This window comes from Rhinoderma darwinii, chromosome 1, assembly GCF_050947455.1.
Source record: "Rhinoderma darwinii isolate aRhiDar2 chromosome 1, aRhiDar2.hap1, whole genome shotgun sequence".
NCBI classification, from domain to species: domain Eukaryota; kingdom Metazoa; phylum Chordata; class Amphibia; order Anura; family Rhinodermatidae; genus Rhinoderma; species Rhinoderma darwinii.
The window spans coordinates 42,185,899-42,204,427 of NC_134687.1; the positions used below are offsets into that span (position 1 = coordinate 42,185,899).

Consider the following 18,529-nt stretch of genomic DNA (forward strand, 5'->3'; position numbering starts at 1 on the left):
ATGAATGAATACCTATATAGAACCAGACCTAACGATAAACGTTATAGTATACGTCCACACATATCAAGGAAAAACAGACAATAAATACCTATAACTGTATGTGAAGACAAATCAAATCTCCCAAAAGGGAAAAATAATGACACCAAGTACAGTAAGTAACTTGCAAAAAATATAAATTCTTTATTACAATATACATAAGAACATGTTGGCCATCAGGACCTAAAAACCACAGACAATTAAAATATACAATGTGGAGAACATGAGGCTACTCAGAATGGCCTATATTCAACATTCAATAATACCGGACAGGGTCACTATGACAGTCATGCTATAAATGTACAGTACAAGGATAACCGACACCACAAAATGTGTCTCCAAAAAGCATGCTGAAACAGAACAATGTAATACAGACCCTGTAAAAAATAGTATACATGAGAGACTTGTAGCTAACACTGAAATCTCAGTGTAAATAAAGTGGTATAGAGACCAGGGTATCACCAAAAATCAGAGTAGGTCCCAGAAGCCATACCAACCCGTGTATTGCATATCAAGCCAAAAATGAGCTCCACAGCAAGAGCCCCGACGCACGTTTCGCGGTAGCTTTTTCAAGGGGTACTGACTAGTAAGGTGACCGGCGTTGTATTTATACTCAGTGGTGGGAGAGGTTTATTCAGAGATAGCAAATAGCAGCACGACATTCTCAAATCCCCAATGCTGAACACCTGAAATGTACCAGGTGTTCTACATTGGTGAATCAGCATGTCTAAAGTTACCTGAATGCTGATCGGTAAGCAGCAAACACCACCATTGCAAATGTCCAGTGTACGTCTCAAGGAATGTAAACGCGCATGCGCGTGCGCATCAGACCGCAAGCGCCGCAGACAACAGATGTAATAGCTTATATATGACGTATCACACCATAGTGGCCATTTTAAGTATGGGCAAGGACAATACGAGATCAACTTATATGGCAAGAACCAGTATAGGGCATATGTATCACGATCCGATTTTTTATGTGAGAAACAGAATATAAATATACAATGGAACTCTAATGTCTCAAAATATAAAAAATAATACATATATAGAAAAAATATACATAATTTGATGATACATCAAACATAGTGTCATACTGTCATTTCATAAAACCATCAATACAAAAAAGACCATATATTGACTTATATATATACAAAAATAAATATATATAACATATAGTAAACCGGGGAAACAATTTATGAAAGAATATTATTTCATAAAAAATAATAATAAATAATAAATGATAGTGAGAAGTGAGTGAACACACGTGCACAGTGTGGTGATAAAATAAAAAACAAAATAAATAAAGTGAAACACACGTGACAAGACCGCAGTTAAAATACAATTCTATTTATTAATATAAATAATACATACAATAATGTAACAGATGTACAATGTGATATGTTCTAATATGCTCAAAAAAATTATAATGATAAGACATATGTGATTTTATTGTTAGCATGTATATAAATAACAAGCGTGTAAAATATATATATATATATATATATATTGAGAGTGAATATGTGTAAACATAAATGTGAGTAAATAAAAATATAAATATAAAAAAATATATATATATACACAACATAACAAGTGTGATGACAAAATTTATATAAGGATATATAAAGTGGATAATAAATAATGTATAATAAATATGTGTGCAGTGTGTGCACAAACACACGAATAAAAATAAGTACCCCATGAAAAAAGCTAAAAAATGATCAAAATTTAGAGTATGTTCAAAACGTATTGTTGAATAGAGTCCAACCAAAAACATTATTCTGAGATATAATATGTGATACTTGGTATTCTATTCAGCCCAATAAATACAGATCGTATGGCCCCTATAAAAAGACAAAAATGATGATATTAAAAATGCCACCAAATATGGATACAGCCAAAACGCAATAATGCTTAAACCGACAAGCCCACCAATTATTAACAGCACAGTCCAACCATACCAGTCAAATATATACAGGTTTAAAAAGTTAAAAGATAATGATGCTATAGGACCCAAAAAGAAAATATTGTTATAGGAAGGAAGCGAAGGACATTTTCTCATTGAGCCCCAGAGGCGCGCTAGTCTTCAGTTTTGTGATCCATTTACATTCGATCCGTTCTAATTTACGGAAAGTGTCTCCTCCACGTGATCCAACAATAATTTTATCGATGCCATGAACCTTTAAATCCTGCCACTTGTTATTGTGAAAATCGCGGAAATGTCGGGGGATAGATTTCAATTTATCGATTTCTTCCCAGTTGTTACCCTCTATTGTTCCAGCCTTTTTAATGTCCCTCACGTGTTCTTGAATTCGTATTTTAAGTTCTCTTGTGGTCATGCCTACATAAGACAGGCCACATGGACATGTTGCCATGTACACTACACCAGTAGTACTGCAATTGATGAAGTGTACAATTTTAAAACTTTTTTCTTTTCAGAATCAGTGAATGTATCAGTTTTCACAATCAATTTGCAAATAGAGCAATGACCACAAGAGAAAGATCCCCACGTCGGCCCTTTAGAGCCAAAAAGATAGGTTTTGGGACTAGGAGCACTATAGTGACTCCGAACTAAGTGGTCACCCAAGGTTTTACTTCTTTTGGCTGTAAGTTGGGGCTTCGGGGGTAGATGTTTTTTCAAATCTGGATCCGTGAGCAGAATTGGCCAAAAGCGAGTCACAATATTTCTTATCTCCATCCATTGCGAGTTGTATGGAGTAATAAGTCTCACTATATCATCCGTGTTCTTACGTTTTTGTTGAGTAAGCAGATTATTCCTATTACTGTGACAAGCCCTATGATATCCCTTCTCGATATCCTTTTTAGGATACCCTCGTTGTATGAAACGGGTCCTCAGACATTGTGATTCTCTTTCAAAATTAGAATCTGAGTCACATACACGTCTGGCCCTCAGGAATTGCCCCGTAGGGATAGCCCGTATAACATGAGAGGGATGAAAGGACGATGCATGTAGGAGAGAATTTACAGAAGTTTCCTTACGGAAAATGGTGGTGCTGAGCTTACCTGTATCTTGTACTGTCATTTTGATATCCAAAAAATCCATGTTGGTTTGACTGATCTTACTCGTTAATTTGATGTTCTGTGTGTTATTGTTCAAAATGGATACAAACTGATCAAGGTCTGCTCGCGTACCCTGCCAAATAAAAAGGATGTCATCGATAAAACGCATCCAACTAACAACACATCCAGACACCATATCCATGGCCTCCCGTACAATTTCCTGTTCCCAGTAGCCCAAAAATAAATTCGCATATGAAGGTGCACAGGTGGCACCCATTGCCGTCCCCCGAAGTTGTAAATAGTGTTTGTCCCTGAACACAAAATAATTATGCTCAAGGACAAAACGCAAAAGGAGGATCAGAAATTGGAACAAATTCAAAATCGTGATCACATGGGCCTAAGAAGTATTGAATAGCTTGCAGCCCTAACTCGTGGTCAATACAGGTGTACAGGGATTCCACATCACAGGATACCAAATACATATCCTGCTCAATGGTCACCCCATCTAGGCGTTTCAACACGTCCGTAGAATCCTTCACATATGATTGTAGATTCTCGACGCATGGACGGAGATAAAAATCCAGGAAGCGACAGATAGACTCACACAAACTCCCACATCCTGACACAATAGGCCGGCCTGGTGGTTTCTTATGATCTTTATGTACCTTTGGTAGGAGGTATAGTGTGGGAGTGATGGGAAACTTCACAGTGAGCCCATCCATGATTTTTTTAGTGATGATGTTATTATCACAAGCTTCCATTAGTATCGCATCCAACTGTCCTTTGAAGTCAGTAGTCGGGTTATATGTCAAACGCTTGTAACACTCCATATTCCGTAATTGCCGATATGCCTCTGATTCGTACATCTCAATAGGCCATATCACCACATTTCCACCCTTGTCAGCCGGTTTAAACACAATGCCCTTCATCTGCTCAAGCTCACGTAAAGCCTTTCGCTGGGCCCAAGATAAATTATCATAGCCACGATCCTGTGGCAACTTCCGAAGCTCGTCAACCACCATTCTGACGAACATCTCCACCGATGGATTTAGTGACAAGGGAGGAAATGTGGTGGACCTAGGGCGAATGGTATCTGGAAACCTACCATTACTGACTTCCTGCTCCTGGAGTAGAGATTCTAGCGCCCGGACCGCTTCCAATTCCTCCTGTGCTGTAAAGAGATGATGAGGTTCATTTTTAGAGTGATACTTTTTGTATATAAGTTTGCGTGCAAACAGAAACACATCCTTGATGGCTAGAAAATCATCAAAGCCTGTCACAGGACAGAATGACAGACCCAAGGAGAGCACTGAGATTTGACTAGGAGTAAATACTATATCTGAGAGGTTGATTACCTTAAGTTCACCTCCTACATTGTCATCCAAAGGGTTGAACTTTCTTTTTGTGGGATTACGTCTGGTTTCATATCTCCTAGTTTTCATAGGTTGGCTCCCCTGAGATGCCCCAGACGTTGCACTATCCAGTGAAGACAGGGATTCGGAACGTAACATCGTATTGACACCACGTCTTTGCCACTTGTACACCCTTTGTTCCTGGAAGTCCATCAAATCACGCTGGTACTTCTTGGATTTGAGTTCTTTGATGTCATTCTCCCATTTTGTATATTCAAGGCTCAATTCATGTTCGAATTTGGAAAGAAGGTCTGAAGTGAGTTCCGTTTTCACTTTCTCCTGTAAAGGCAATATCAGCTTTTCAATTTCCTCCAACTGCTTCTTATCCCAACCAATCAAGAGCTCAATGAACGTCCGTGAGCAGGATTTGCATGCCTCTTCCCATCGAGACCGAAACATGGTGTCATCAAAAGTGAAGGAGGGAAAAACCTGAACCCGCAGGCCTCTGGGGATCAGGTCCTTAGTAAGATATTGCTCTAAGGCCACCTTATTCCACCATACTCGCATCCTTCGTTTAAGTAATTATTTTAATTTCTTTTGGGTTTCAAATATTCCCATATGGGTTACACCCATAGGTCCTACAGCATCATTGCTAAAAACTTGAGTCACAACTGACAGCCAATTGGTTTCACGTGTATGGAAATCCATATTAGTATTTAGGCCTATTAAGAAGACAAAAGCAGTAATGAATACCTATATAGAACCAGACCTAACGATAAACGTTATAGTAAACGTCCACACATATCAAGGAAAAACAGACAATAAATACCTATAACTGTGTGTGAAGACAAATCAAATCTCCCAAAAGGGAAAAATAATGACACCAAGTACAGTAAGTAACTTGCAAAAAATATAAATTCTTTATTACAATATACATAAGAACATGTTGGCCATCAGGACCTAAAAACCACAGACAATTAAAATATACAATGTGGAGAACATGAGGCTACTCAGAATGGCCTAGGTGTTCAGCATTGGGGATTTGAGAATGTCGTGCTGCTATTTGCTATCTCTGAATAAACCTCTCCCACCACTGAGTATAAATACAACGCCGGTCACCTTACTAGTCAGTACCCCTTGAAAAAGCTACCGCGAAACGTGCGTCGGGGCTCTTGCTGTGGAGCTCATTTTTGGCTTGATATGCAATACACGGGTTGGTATGGCTTCTGGGACCTACTCTGATTTTTGGTGATACCCTGGTCTCTATACCACTTTATTTACACTGAGATTTCAGTGTTAGCTACAAGTCTCTCATGTATACTATTTTTTACAGGGTCTGTATTACATTGTTCTGTTTCAGCATGCTTTTTGGAGACACATTTTGTGGTGTCGGTTATCCTTGTACTGTACATTTATAGCATGACTGTCATAGTGACCCTGTCCGGTATTATTGAATGTTGAATATAGGCCATTCTGAGTAGCCTCATGTTCTCCACATTGTATATTTTAATTGTCTGTGGTTTTTAGGTCCTGATGGCCAACATGTTCTTATGTATATTGTAATAAAGAATTTATATTTTTTGCAAGTTACTTACTGTACTTGGTGTCATTATTTTTCCCTTTTGGGAGATTTGATTTGTCTTCACATACAGTTATAGGTATTTATTTCTTCTGAACTGCAGTGCTCCTAGACACCCGCTGTGCAGGGAACGGCAGAATAGCTGCATTCAAGTGCAGTTCCCTGCACAGCCAAAGGCTGGGAGCGTTGCTAAGCAAAAAATTATCAAAAAATCTGGAAAAAAGTGGGACAGATCAGTGAAGCAGCCACAGCGCTAGCTCATTTTAAGAATCGGAGGATGTCCAGGGAGTTGGACCCCCATCGATCAATAAGTGATGGCATATCCTAGTGACATACCATCACTTATTTTACATTATTCTATACCTTAAAAAGAATGAGGTCCAACATTCTGTGCTGATTTATTTAATCATATATGTTTATAACGGTCAGTGCTCCATTTTTCTGATACAAAGCACCAAATCCCTTTCATAGACATAGGGTTGAATGAAAAACCTGGCACCACTAGAGGGAGCTGACTGAATACTGATTTATTATTGAGTTCAGTGTATAACATTACGTAGTAAGCTCCCTCTAGTGGTGGCTCCAGGCAGACAGAATTTTTTTTTTTTCAACTCTATGTCCTATGCAGGGGATTTGGAGCTTTCTATCAGAAGCGTTGCTTTGCAGGGAAAAATCAGAGAAGGATCCGCAGCGTTAGTTCATTCTAAGGATAAGTGAAGGTCCAAGGAGTTGGACCCCCATCAATCAGTAAGTGATGGCATATCCTAGTGGCATACATCACTTATTTTAGTGGGAATACCCCTTTAAACCCTGCTCATTAGGCTCTGCCCCTTGTGTCCTCCCTATAATCTGGCACTGAATGTTTTTCCATATGTTTTCTTAATGGAGCCTAACATTTTAGCAAATGTATTCAAACCTTCAGTCAAGAAAAGCTACTTACTCCGCTCACTCTCCCTCCTCTCTAGCTTTACCTTGGCCCAGGGCAACTTTGTTTGGGGCTTTTTTCCATACCACACACAGGGGTATTTGCATGTACTTTACCTTTAGGGCTTGTCCCCACGTAGCGGAATTGCTGCGTATTTTCCATCTGGAATTGCGGACGGAAAATACGCAGCAGAATACAGTAGCAGCAAAGTGGGTGAGACCTCACAAATCTCATCCACACGTTGTGTAAAATTTCCGAGCAGAAATTCACCTGCGGTGCGTATTTTTCGTACCACAGTAGGTCAATTCCTGCTGAAAGTGGACTGAATTGCTGCGTTTTTCAGAGGATATATCACCATTTCCCAGCATTGTGAAAAACGCAACTTAATCAGCACCATTTTCTGCAGTAAAAAACACAGGAAATGGTGCAGTATTTCCACAGCAAAATTTCTGCTAGTTTCTGCTGAATTTTTCTGCAGCAATTCCGTTACGTGTGGACAAGCCCTAAGAAGACAAAAAAAAATAATAATCCCATATCACATTACAATCATGTATTTTGGAGTAAGGCCAGGGGTAGTATAAGGAGGATTAGGTCACTAGTAATATAGATCCTTTATATGTGATTATATTTCACTTGAAACAATTACAATGGCGAGACAATAATGGTATGGACTTTTGTGAACTTCAATGCCTGCTCTATCTTTAGATTCAGCGCTTACTTTTTCTAAGGGAAAGATGCTTGGAATAAAAGAATAAAGTGAATCTGATGTAATTCTAAACTTTTGAATAGAAAAGACTAAGTTGGACAATTCTTATGAGAGAGAATCTAAAGTGAATTACAGAGAAAGTTGCTGACATCATTCTATACCTTAAAAAGAATCTCCACTTTTTAACACTGTGTTGTTTTCAGTTCCAACATTTATCATATTTGTTACAAAGCTCCAAATCCCCTTCATAGATCCTGGTAAAAAAAAAAGATCCCTGTCACCACTAAAGGAAGCCCAGAAGCTTACTGCATACTGATTGAATTTAATGTATAACAGTATGCAGTAAGCTCCTAAGCTCCCCCTAGTGGTGGCCGCAGACTTCATGAAATATATAATTTAACTCTATGTCTATGCAGAAGATTTGGAGATCTGTATCAGAAAACTGAAGTCTCCACTGCTATTAAGAAATTATTCAGCACATAATTTTAGAATATATAGATTAAAAAACAAAACAAAATACAGGGTGATTCAAAAAAGATGGTGCAAAAGTAAAGGCCTGTAGTTAAAGTAACATCAGTGGTAAATGGCCAGTGACTGAAAATCAAAGCAAAACTGGCCTAGTTGCCCATAGCAGCCAATCACAGCACAGCTTTCATTCTCAAGAGCCAAATTTGAAATGTGCTTACATAGAGTGACATAAATGGCGAAATCGAAGCAAGAAAAAGCTTTTTGTGTGTTGGAATTTGCAAGAATGGGGTCTGTTGTGACACTACAGTGAAAATTTCAGAATAAATTTGGTAAAAGTACTCCGCATAGAAACTGCATTTTGCGTTGGGTGAACCAATTTGAAACCACTGGGTGTTTATATCATGGGGAAAATATGGGCCACCCAAAGACTTCGGAAGAGAAAGTGAACAGGATTCGAGTCGTGTACGAGTGTAGTCCTAGAAAGTCGACCAGTTTGACTAGTATGAAACTACAGGTGCCACAAATCACGGTATGCCATAGTTTACGAAAATGTGTGCATGGTAAGCCATACAGATGACATCTTCTTTAGGAGTTGAAACCAGATGACAAATGAAAACGCCGTGACTTTTGCATTGACTTGCAGTGCCAAGTGGAAAGGGACGAATTCTATTACAGGCCAGGGTTCAGCGATGAGGCTATCGTTCACCTCAGTGGGAATGTCAATTGCCACAACGTTAGAATTTGGGGCTCAGAAAAGTAAAAGTGTTCTGTGCAATGAGCAGATGCAAAGTCTACGGTCCCTTCTTTTTTGCAGCGGATACTGTCACTGGCCACCCCTACCTGGACATGTTAAAGGAACGGTTTAATCCACAGATAGACTACGTTTGGCAGATCTTCCTCTATCAGCAGGATGGTGCACCTCCACATTACCATTTGGATGTTCGCCGATACCTGAATGAAACTCTACCGGAACATTGGAAAAAAGAATTCACCAATGTTGCGCTGGCCTCCAAGATCGCCAGATCTAACACTTTCTGTGGGGCTACATCAAGGATTTAGTGTATCTGCCCCCCAGCCTCATGATCTGAACCACCTGAGACAAGACATCACTGAAACTGTGAAGTCCATATCCGAGGATATTTTGGCAGGCATTTATTTATGTTACTTGTATAGCACCAACACAATCCACAGCACTGTACAGAGGTCCTCACTTAATGTCCAAATTGTGCCTAAAAATCTAAATTCCCTATTGGTATGTTAGTATGTTTTTGGGGTGTGGGAAGAAACCTACACAAACACAGGGAGAACGTACAAACCCCATGAAGATGTTTCCTTGGTTGCATTTGAACCCAGGACCCCAGCACTGCAAGGAAATAGTACTAACCACTGAGCCAACGTTCACAGAATTACCGCCTAGACATATGCCATAATGGAAATCACTTTGAACATTTGTAGTGTATAGATAAAACTTGGATAGATAGTGTGTCTTTTCATGTTAAAAGATTTGTGTTATGTTCTCTCGTTTATGAATACCGAGGCTCTAATTTTGCACCATCCTCTTCTAATCACCCTGTAGTGTTCAAGTTTGGTCGACACAATGAGAACGTGGACACAGGAGCTCTGTCCATGCCATTGACCTCCCGGGACTTTGACAAGATTGAAGATAACTCCAATCTCAGCTTTTTAACCTCTTAGATGATCAATAATGAGGGCTTCCTTTAACTTCTAATCACAAACCCCCACGACACGATTGTTATGGAATCACTGGTTGCGCAATACCCAAAAGGCTGCTGGAGACTTCGGAAGTAAGCGTGCAAATAAAACCGCAACCCATAATCCGTCACAACTCTGATCGAGAGACTCTGAGGTATTCGCCAGAGCCCACCGCAAGGCGGGATGGTTTTTGATGCACAGAACCCACGTTGTTCTAACAGAGTTCAGTGTTTTGGGTAAGGGGTGCAATGGAGGCAATACCAGAACAGGTAACCAGACAGCCAGAGGATAAGCAGAAAGTCCAAAACAGAGCGAGTGAAAATCAGGTAAAGCAGAGGTCAGAGCCAACCGGGAGCAGATAATCAAAATCGGTACACAAGGGATTAACGAAAGACAAGCCAAGGTCAGTTTCCAAGAAGTTCAGAAGTTTAGGGCACAGGGTAAGTGAGATCTTGATCACTACACCCCACCCTACACCTGACAGGAAGAAGACAGAGCAGTAGGATAGGCTCAGGAAGTAAACAGAACCGCCCACAAGCTAGATCAGTAGTCATGGCGATCTTAAAGACACAGACGCTTCCTAACAACAATCAAACAAAAAAGAAAGGCCACAATGGCTACCATATGTAGTCGTCTATTAGGCCGAGCCTTAGCCATGGCCTAATAGCTGCCAGTTAGTTTTTCACTGCCAGGCACTAATTCCAATGCATTGCTTGTTAAGGCAAAATTATTAAGTAATGGTTCCTTAGTAGGATAGACAGAAGAATATTAATAAAATTTAATAACGTTGTTAATTTTTCTCCCATAAAAATAGCATTTATGGGGGGCGTGGCCAGCTGCGGATGTGAGAGGACACGTGTGGCGATAGCTCCGGGCCAGCATCCTGTATAACATCCTCCTGACGGTGCTGAATCCGCTAAAAACAGCCAAAATTCCTTACCTGCTGCGTCGAAAGGGAAGGATATCTTCCAGGAAAAAGATGAGCCCTCCTAAAGCGATAGATGCAGCTGAAAAGCTGAAATCATATGCCCGCGTGGTGATCCAAGATGGCGCCGGCGGGAGCTCCGCGACACAGGGGACTGCTGAAGTTGGGGCTGGGACTTCCACTCCTGTTCCCTCAGTGCCGGATGCGGGGATCACGTTGCAGGAGGCCTCGGACAAACTGCTGACAGCCATCCTGGAGACTCATACGTCGCTCACTGCCAAGATCGATGAGGTGAGAGTGGATGTGGGCCTGGATTGAGGCAGAATTTACAGAATGTGCGGGAGAGAGTTACTGAGGCGGCGGGCCGGATCTCATCCTTGGAGGACCTCACTGCCAGTATGCCTGCTGCTATTCAGGATTTACATCGTAAAGTGGATCTATGGAGGCAGAAAGCCGATGACCTAGAAAACAGGTCGCGCCGCAATAATCTCCGTATCGTGGGATTGCCGGAGAGAGCGGAGGGGCAGAGGCCTGGGGAATTAGTGGAGAAATGGCTGCGTGACACCTTCCCGACTGCCTCCTTCTCGTTGGCTTTTGCGGTAGAGAGGGCGCACAGGGTTCCAGCGAGACCACCCATCCCGGGTGCTCCCCCAAGACCTCTACTGGCTCGGATCCTGAATTGTAAAGACCGGGACACGGTCCTTCTGGAAGCCCGAAAGGCTGGAGGGATCCGCTTTGATAATGCTTCAGTGTCCATCTATCCTGATTTTTCTCCTGATTTGCAGTGACAGAGGACGTCCTATGTTCCCATTAAGCGCCGTCTTCGGGATTTACAGATTCCGTACTCCATGGCTTATCCCGCTCGACTTCGGGTTGTGGACGGAGATCGTGCTTTATTCTTCACTGATCCTGCTGAGGCGGATGAATGGCTCACAAAAAAGAACAGACGTTCTCCTCGTCGCTGATCGCGATGGCTATCCAGGCTGGGTGATTATTACTGATATATGGAACTCATGGATATCCCATATTGTTTAACCTCACAGCGTCTCCTGTTGGAGGCATCCTTTTGTGAGAAAGTTATGGCTCTGTACCTTATTTGCTGCAATAACCGCATGGTATACAGGGTATGGGTGGTGTATCTTGGGATGTTTATGTTCTTCCTTTCCTTACCGGGTGTAATGCAACTATGGTATGCGGGGCTTTCAGCGACAGTCAGGTTTCATTATGTTTATCACCTATTCTGTGTAATGGGTGCTGGCCGGGAGGGGAGCTGCATCACTTGAATATAACTTGCGTTTGTACGGCAGAAATGCGCTAGCCGTAGAGACTACCCCCTAGATTATTGGCTACAAAGGTTTGCTCCTGTTGAGCAATGTATGTTAATGAATGTGTTCTGAAGGTTTTTGAGTCAACTCATGTTGCGGTAGAGCTATTTATATACATAGTACATGTATGGGACATATTCTGGTTTATACAATGGCTTGGGAAGGTAGGTCCCCTGGGGTTCGTGGGAGAGACTCAGAGGTATGGCTGCATAATATATTTTGATAGTGAGAAATGGAGGGACTACGGTTAATGTCCTGGAATGTTTGGGGTATGGGCTCTCCTGAAAAGAGACATATGATATTTTCTGCTGTGAGACGACACCACCCTCATTTAACTTGCTTGCAAGAAACTCATCTGACACCTGATACTATGAGATGCTTGAGTAAACCCTGGGTACAGTGGGTGGGGCATGCTTCCCACACTTCCTATTCTAGGGGGGTGGCTATCTTGGTGCACTCTGAGCTCCATTGGAAACTGCTACAGTCCAACTTAGACCCTCACGGGAGATACATTTTTCTGCAGGCGGTTATTGATGACTCTCCCTATGTGATATTGGGGGTGTATAATCCTCCGCCTGCATCTTTGGAGATACTTCAGGAAGCAATGCGATTTGTGTCCTCATATCCGGGTTCCCGTGTTGTTATGATGGGGGATTTTAACATGCTTATGGAACCTGGTTTAGACCACTTTCAGGGAAATGAGGGGCGAGGATCTGAGGGCCCGACTCGGTTAGGCCTACTTATGCAAGAGATGGAGTGGATTGATCTGTGGAGGGCGACTCACATGGGTGTTAGAGAGTTCACGTGTCACACCCCACAACATAATTCGTTGTCCAGAATCGATTACATTTTTGGTTCGCCTGCTATCTTCCAGGAAGTAGAATCTATTACACATTTACCAAGGGGAATATCGGATCATAGCCCAGTATTGCTGACTTTAAAGAGACCACAGACAGGCAGGAGAGGGGTGGGTAGGGTTCATCCTTTTTGGCTTCAGCTCATTCAGCAAAATGATCGAATACCTGACCAGTTATCGATTTTCATAGAAGCTCATGCTCAAACGAGGGACCGCTCTCTGGTGTGGGATACTCTAAAGGCCTATTTGAGGGGGTGTCTCCGATCCTCCATATCGTATGTTAAATGCGCCTCGGCCCTTCAGGAGGAGGACTTGGCATGTAGGTGCTCGCAGGCGGAGGGTGTGTTTGTCCTGGATCCCTCACCTTCTGATAGGAATGCATGGTTAGACCTAGGAAGGCAGTATTTACAGGTCTTGAAGGATAAAACCTCTCGCAGCTTATATTTTAGTAAGCAATCGCATTTTGAATTAGGCAATCAATCTGGTAAAATTCTTGCTCATGTCGTGAGGAATTGCTCTCGATCACCTCATGTGATGCGTATAGTTGGATCCGACGATAGCATGAGCACCTCTCCGGGGGACATTCTTGCGCAATTCACACAATTCTATGATAATCTGTATTCTTCTCGGGTTGATAATACGCTGGATGAGTTGGAGATGTATTTGGATGGAATAGCTTTCCCTACTTTGACGACTGAACAGGTGGCGATGTTGGATGCGCCTTTTACTGTGGAGGAAATTTTGGCGGGGATGGCGTCTATGTCTACGGGGAAGGCTTCAGGGCCGGATGGTATTCCCCTTGAAGTATATTTACAATATGCTGAGCTGCTAGCTCCTCAACAGTTGGCTCCATTTGAGCATAGCTTTAGGGGTTCTTCTGTTCCGGACTCTATGAGTGACGCCACCATAATCGTATTGTTAAAACCCGAGAAAAACCCTGACGAGTGTGGTTCATATAGGCCGATTTCGCTGCTGACAGTAGATTACAAGATCTTGACCAAGATGTTAGCTAATCAGCTTTGTACTGTGATAAAGGAGGTCATTCATCCGGATCAGTGTGGTTTCATACCGTGCAAATCTACCTCGGAGAATATACGCCGGGTGCAGGTTGTGTCGCAGATTGGTTGGGGAGAGCAACAGGACTGGGCTTTGGCATCCCTGGATGCAGCCAAGGCTTTTGACTCGGTTGAATGGCCTTATTTACTGGCAGTGCTGCGCAGGTTTGGGTTTGGGGAGGGTTTCATTAAATGGGTTTCCTTGGTGTACCGCTCTCCTAGGGCTCAGGTGTTAGTGAACGGGGTATTGTCTCCTTCCTTTTGCCTCCATAGGGGCACGAGGCAGGGGTGTCCCCTTTCGCCACTTCTTTTTGCGCTGGTCATTGAACCACTGGCTATCAGTATTAGGCGTGATCCCGCATACATGGGGATTAGAATAGATTCCAGAGATGACCGTATAGGGCTGTATGCAGACGATATGGCGTTATTCATGGCTAATCCTAATGCCACTCTTCCAAGGGCCATTTCTATTATCAATGAATTCGGGAGCTATTCTGATTTATTGATTAACTGGCAAAAGTCGTATTTGATGCCTCTGAGGCGGGACGATTGTGGGTGGGGCACTGAGTTTTGTGGCTTGAAAGTAAACCCTGACTTTAAGTACTTGGGAATTATTATTGCTAGAGAATGTTCTCGATCGTATGAGCTAAATGTAGCGCCCCTATTGACCTACCTTAGGGATAAAGTGCAGGTGTGGAAAAGTCTGCCTTTGTCGATGGCAGGACGTGTTAATATACTTAAAGGAATGGTGTAGCGAAAATTATTTTTTTTTATATCAATTTGCTTTTAGTGTTTTATTAAAAAATTTATTATTTATTTGTGTGTTTGTGTTTTACTTTTTTTTTATTTTTGAACTTTTTCTTGTCTATAGGGGCTGCCATTTATTTTTTCATCTCTGTATGTGTCGATTAACGACACATACAGACATGGAATACGGCACATACAGCCCCACAGTGAATGCGAACGGGACCCATTCCATTCACTATGCTGCACGCCGTCTGTGTGGAAACGGCGCATGCGCCGCTCCCACACAGTCCAAATGGAAGGTCTTCGGCCGAGCGACGTCCGGCGCCATTTTCTTGTGGACCGGAAGCCGCGGCCGGACAGTAAGATTACTACTTACGGTCACGGCTTCCGGACTTGTGTTCTAATGCAAGCACTTGGAGTGGAGGGAGCAGACGGAGCGGACGGACCGGAGGGAGCGGCGGCGGCAGGAGCAGGTAAGTTATTTCTGTGTATGTACGTGTTTTAGTGTGTGATTACTACTGTATGTAAACCTACTACACTGTGTGTTCGCTCAAAAAATGGCGACACACAGTGTAGGAGGTTTGACCGTTCAATCCCCTTCACTAGCCAGGATAAGGGAGGGGGGATTCTGTGAGCTCTCTAGAGCGAGTGTGTTTTCTCAAATTTTGCAGCATAAAGCAATGTGGTTGCTTTACCACATGCCAATGCTGCAATTTTGGGAATTGCTCCATCTAGTGACCAGCACTGGGAAATGTTATAAATTAGAATCTAATTTATAATATTTCCTGACTCGTGAAAAAATTAAAAAAAATTAGAACAATGTTTAATAATTTATACACAACTGTTTAACAAAAAAAAAAAAAATTTTTTTCTAGCGACACATTACCTTTAAGATGATTGTTTTACCCAAATTCTTCTATGTTTTGGAACACTCGGATGTGCTAGTGCCTAAACGTTTTTTAAAAATGGTGAACTCGCTGTTTGCGCCGTTTGTATGGGGGGGGGAGATCCAAACTTAAACTCTCTACCCTTCAAAGACCTAAAGACGAGGCAGGGGATGCATTACCGGATGTTTTTTTATACTATTTGGCAGGTCAGCTCCGGTATCTGGTATCTTGGGTCCCCCCCTGACGACTAATGCTGAGTGTTATCTGGCTCGGGTCCTGGGATTGAAAAGCTTATGGCCGATATTGGAGCCGCAGGACTTTAGACACCGGTCTCTGTTACCATTGCATAGGTTGGCCAGGCGTGTTTGGCAGCAGGCTAAAGATGTACTGGGATTTGAGGGGGTGGTGGCGGAGAGTCCGCTGTGGGGTAATCCGAGCTTTTCTCATCTTTTTGGTTTATTGGGGAGGAATTATTGGACTTCAAGAGATGTACATACCCTATCACAACTGCTTACAGTGGACGGTTCTGTTATGTCGGTGAGTGAGATTCGAGCGGCTTTTAATTTACCACCGGGGGAGGAGATATACTGTATACAACTTCGACATGCGTTGCTAGCACAATTTCCACCGAATTCTACCATTTTCTCTAGCTATGTCTTTGTGACACGTTTGGGTACTCATTCTATGTGTGGATTTGTATCTCAAATTTACTCCTTTTTACTGGACGCTAAATTGCGCCTTGAACCCCTAGCGGTTGAGGATAAATGGCGGGAAATTATTCCACAACTCACAAATGAGGAATGGAGGGAGGCCCAGTGGTCCAATTTGCTGGTTTCACCTGCTGCTAATAATAAACTAGTACAACTATTTATCTTACACCAATGTTATTTAACATTAGATTACACCGTATGGGATGGATGGCATCCTCACACTGCCACAGGTGTGGGGAGGAGGGGGCAGATTTTATTCATCTTATGTGGGGATGTCGGTGGATCCTTAGCTTCTGGGAGGAGGTGGTCGTATTATTAACGGCAGTGATGGGGAAGACGGTACCTCGCAGGCCGGAGGTGTGTTTGCTGGGACTGATCTCTGAGGAGCAGTGGTCGGTACACGAAAGGACCTTTCTTAGGGAAGCACTCTTTATGGCAAGGAAGGCGGTAGCTATACGTTGGATGGCGGATAGAGCACCGACGGTGGCACAGTGGTGTAAATTGATTAATTACATTCTTTCATTTGAAAAAGTGGTGTATAAACATCAGGGAAGACCGGCTAAATTTGACCTGATCTGGGGTGGTTGGTGCTCATCGAATCTCACTCACTGTACGGTCCAAGGGTTGTCGGCTGCTTTTTCACATGCCGGGGGCGGACATGGTTAAGGGTGGATGCATATCCAGATGTTTTTTGTATATGAGATGTTTGGTTCTTATCTGAATGCTATTGGAATGCAGGCATTTATTTCTTGTATTTGAATGTACATTTAATAATACTGTTTTGATTCATTTGTATTGTGACTACGTGATCTGCGTACCATGGACAGGTTATGTATGTTCTTGCTTGATCACCTGTATATATGTATCTATTCTTATTGTATTTAGATGGATGGCTGTATTCTGTTATACTGCTGTATATGACAGTTTGACTCTGACAGTTTATTTTCAATAAAACGAGTTAAAAAAAAAATAGCATGTATTAAATAAAAGGGATGATCAAACAAAAAAACAAAAACCGACACATATACAGAATAAAGTTAACATATTATTTATATTGCATTGTTAACAGCATAAATAAATAAATAGTGGATTTTTTTTTTTGCATTACCCTCCAAACATCATTATAAAAGTTAAACGCTAAGATGTATCTACCCCAAAATGGTGCTATTAGGCCTTGTTCTCACGGCGGATTTTATGTGGTGGGTCCTGAAAAAGAAGTGTCCGACTCCCTTTGAAATGAATGGGAGGTGGAATTTTGTGGCGGAATCCGCAGTGTGTTCTGCCGCAAAAAGTCTGTTGTGTGAACAGGGCCTTAATTATTATAACTTGTACAGAAAAAAACATATTTTCATATGTAAATCGAAAAATAAAAAAGTAAAACGCAATTAGGTAAAACTGAAAAATTTCCTGTGTCCTCAAGGTCAAAATTGGATGTGCCCGGGTTAAGCTTTCTTTTTTTAATGATCAGCAGCGCCTGGTACATTAAATACTTTCTGTCATTATGTAAAAATAGGCAGTCATGATTTAATTAAAATTAAACATAAATAAGTATTATCTAGCCACCTCAAGTTTTTTTTTCCCCATTCTTGCTTAATTTTATTTTAAATAAAAGCTGCCGAATATTTTTTTTTTTAAATTAAGACTTCCTTTAGTGGTGGCTGCCAACAACTAGAATATTATTACTTAACTCTTTTGGGGAAATGTAAGAACGTTTCTATGTCGGTTTTCTGGCGTAGAAACATCCCAAAAGTCACGAACTTTGAAAAAAAAAGCGGGCAGAGCTCAGGAGGATGCGTGGCCTTTCGACACCCAATGCATTTACTATAATTTACGCTAGAATCTGCCATAATATATAGCTGAAATCTGTTCAGTGGCGCACGGACAGCCAAAGATACAACAATATTTATTAAGAGGTAAACTCCAGCCTGATTTTTATTAAGACTCCTCAGTTTTAATACATCTCTCCCCATGTGTTCTATAATTTGTTAACGAATGTGTTCATTCTTCTGATAAATGGTACAACAAATTTGCAGTTCTTGTCTCTGAACTAGCTATGAAGAATGCAAATCAGTATTTCCACTATTTTGTACCTGGTGTTGGTTGTAAAAGAGCAGATGGCTTGTTGGTAACAAAGAAAGATTATTATTTTTTTTAGATCACAAATAATGGTTATTTGAAGTATTAGCGTTAGGGCCTGTTCACATCAGCATTGGCTTTCCGTTCAGGG

At 41.7% G+C, this 18,529-nt stretch overlaps 2 protein-coding genes across 2 annotated transcripts in view; one reads left to right on the plus strand and one right to left on the minus strand.

Moving 5' to 3' along the window:
- Window positions 1-18,529, plus strand: part of LOC142750024 (proton channel OTOP1-like) — a 70,189-nt gene that overhangs the window by 18,675 nt on the left and 32,985 nt on the right. The gene's annotated exons all lie outside the window — the stretch shown is intronic.
- Window positions 1,642-4,973, minus strand: LOC142760804 (uncharacterized). Its single transcript, XM_075863986.1, has 3 exons — window positions 4,160-4,973; window positions 3,058-3,187; window positions 1,642-1,877 (listed from the first exon to the last, which is right to left on the minus strand). Exons 1-2 carry the CDS (start codon window positions 4,971-4,973, stop codon window positions 3,168-3,170), a joined length of 834 nt encoding a protein of 277 aa, XP_075720101.1. The 3' UTR covers window positions 1,642-1,877; window positions 3,058-3,167.

What these genes read in the sequence shown, in the direction of transcription:
- LOC142760804 (XM_075863986.1), bottom strand. Translation starts at nt 4,973, where the DNA reads ATGCGAGTATGGTGGAATAAGGTGGCCTTAGAGCAATATCTTACTAAG. An exon ending in GGAGCAGGAAGTCAGTAATG is followed by an intron (nt 3,188 to 4,159) that starts GTAGGTTTCCAG and finishes TTTATTTGGCAG; the next exon opens with GGTACGCGAGCAGACCTTGA.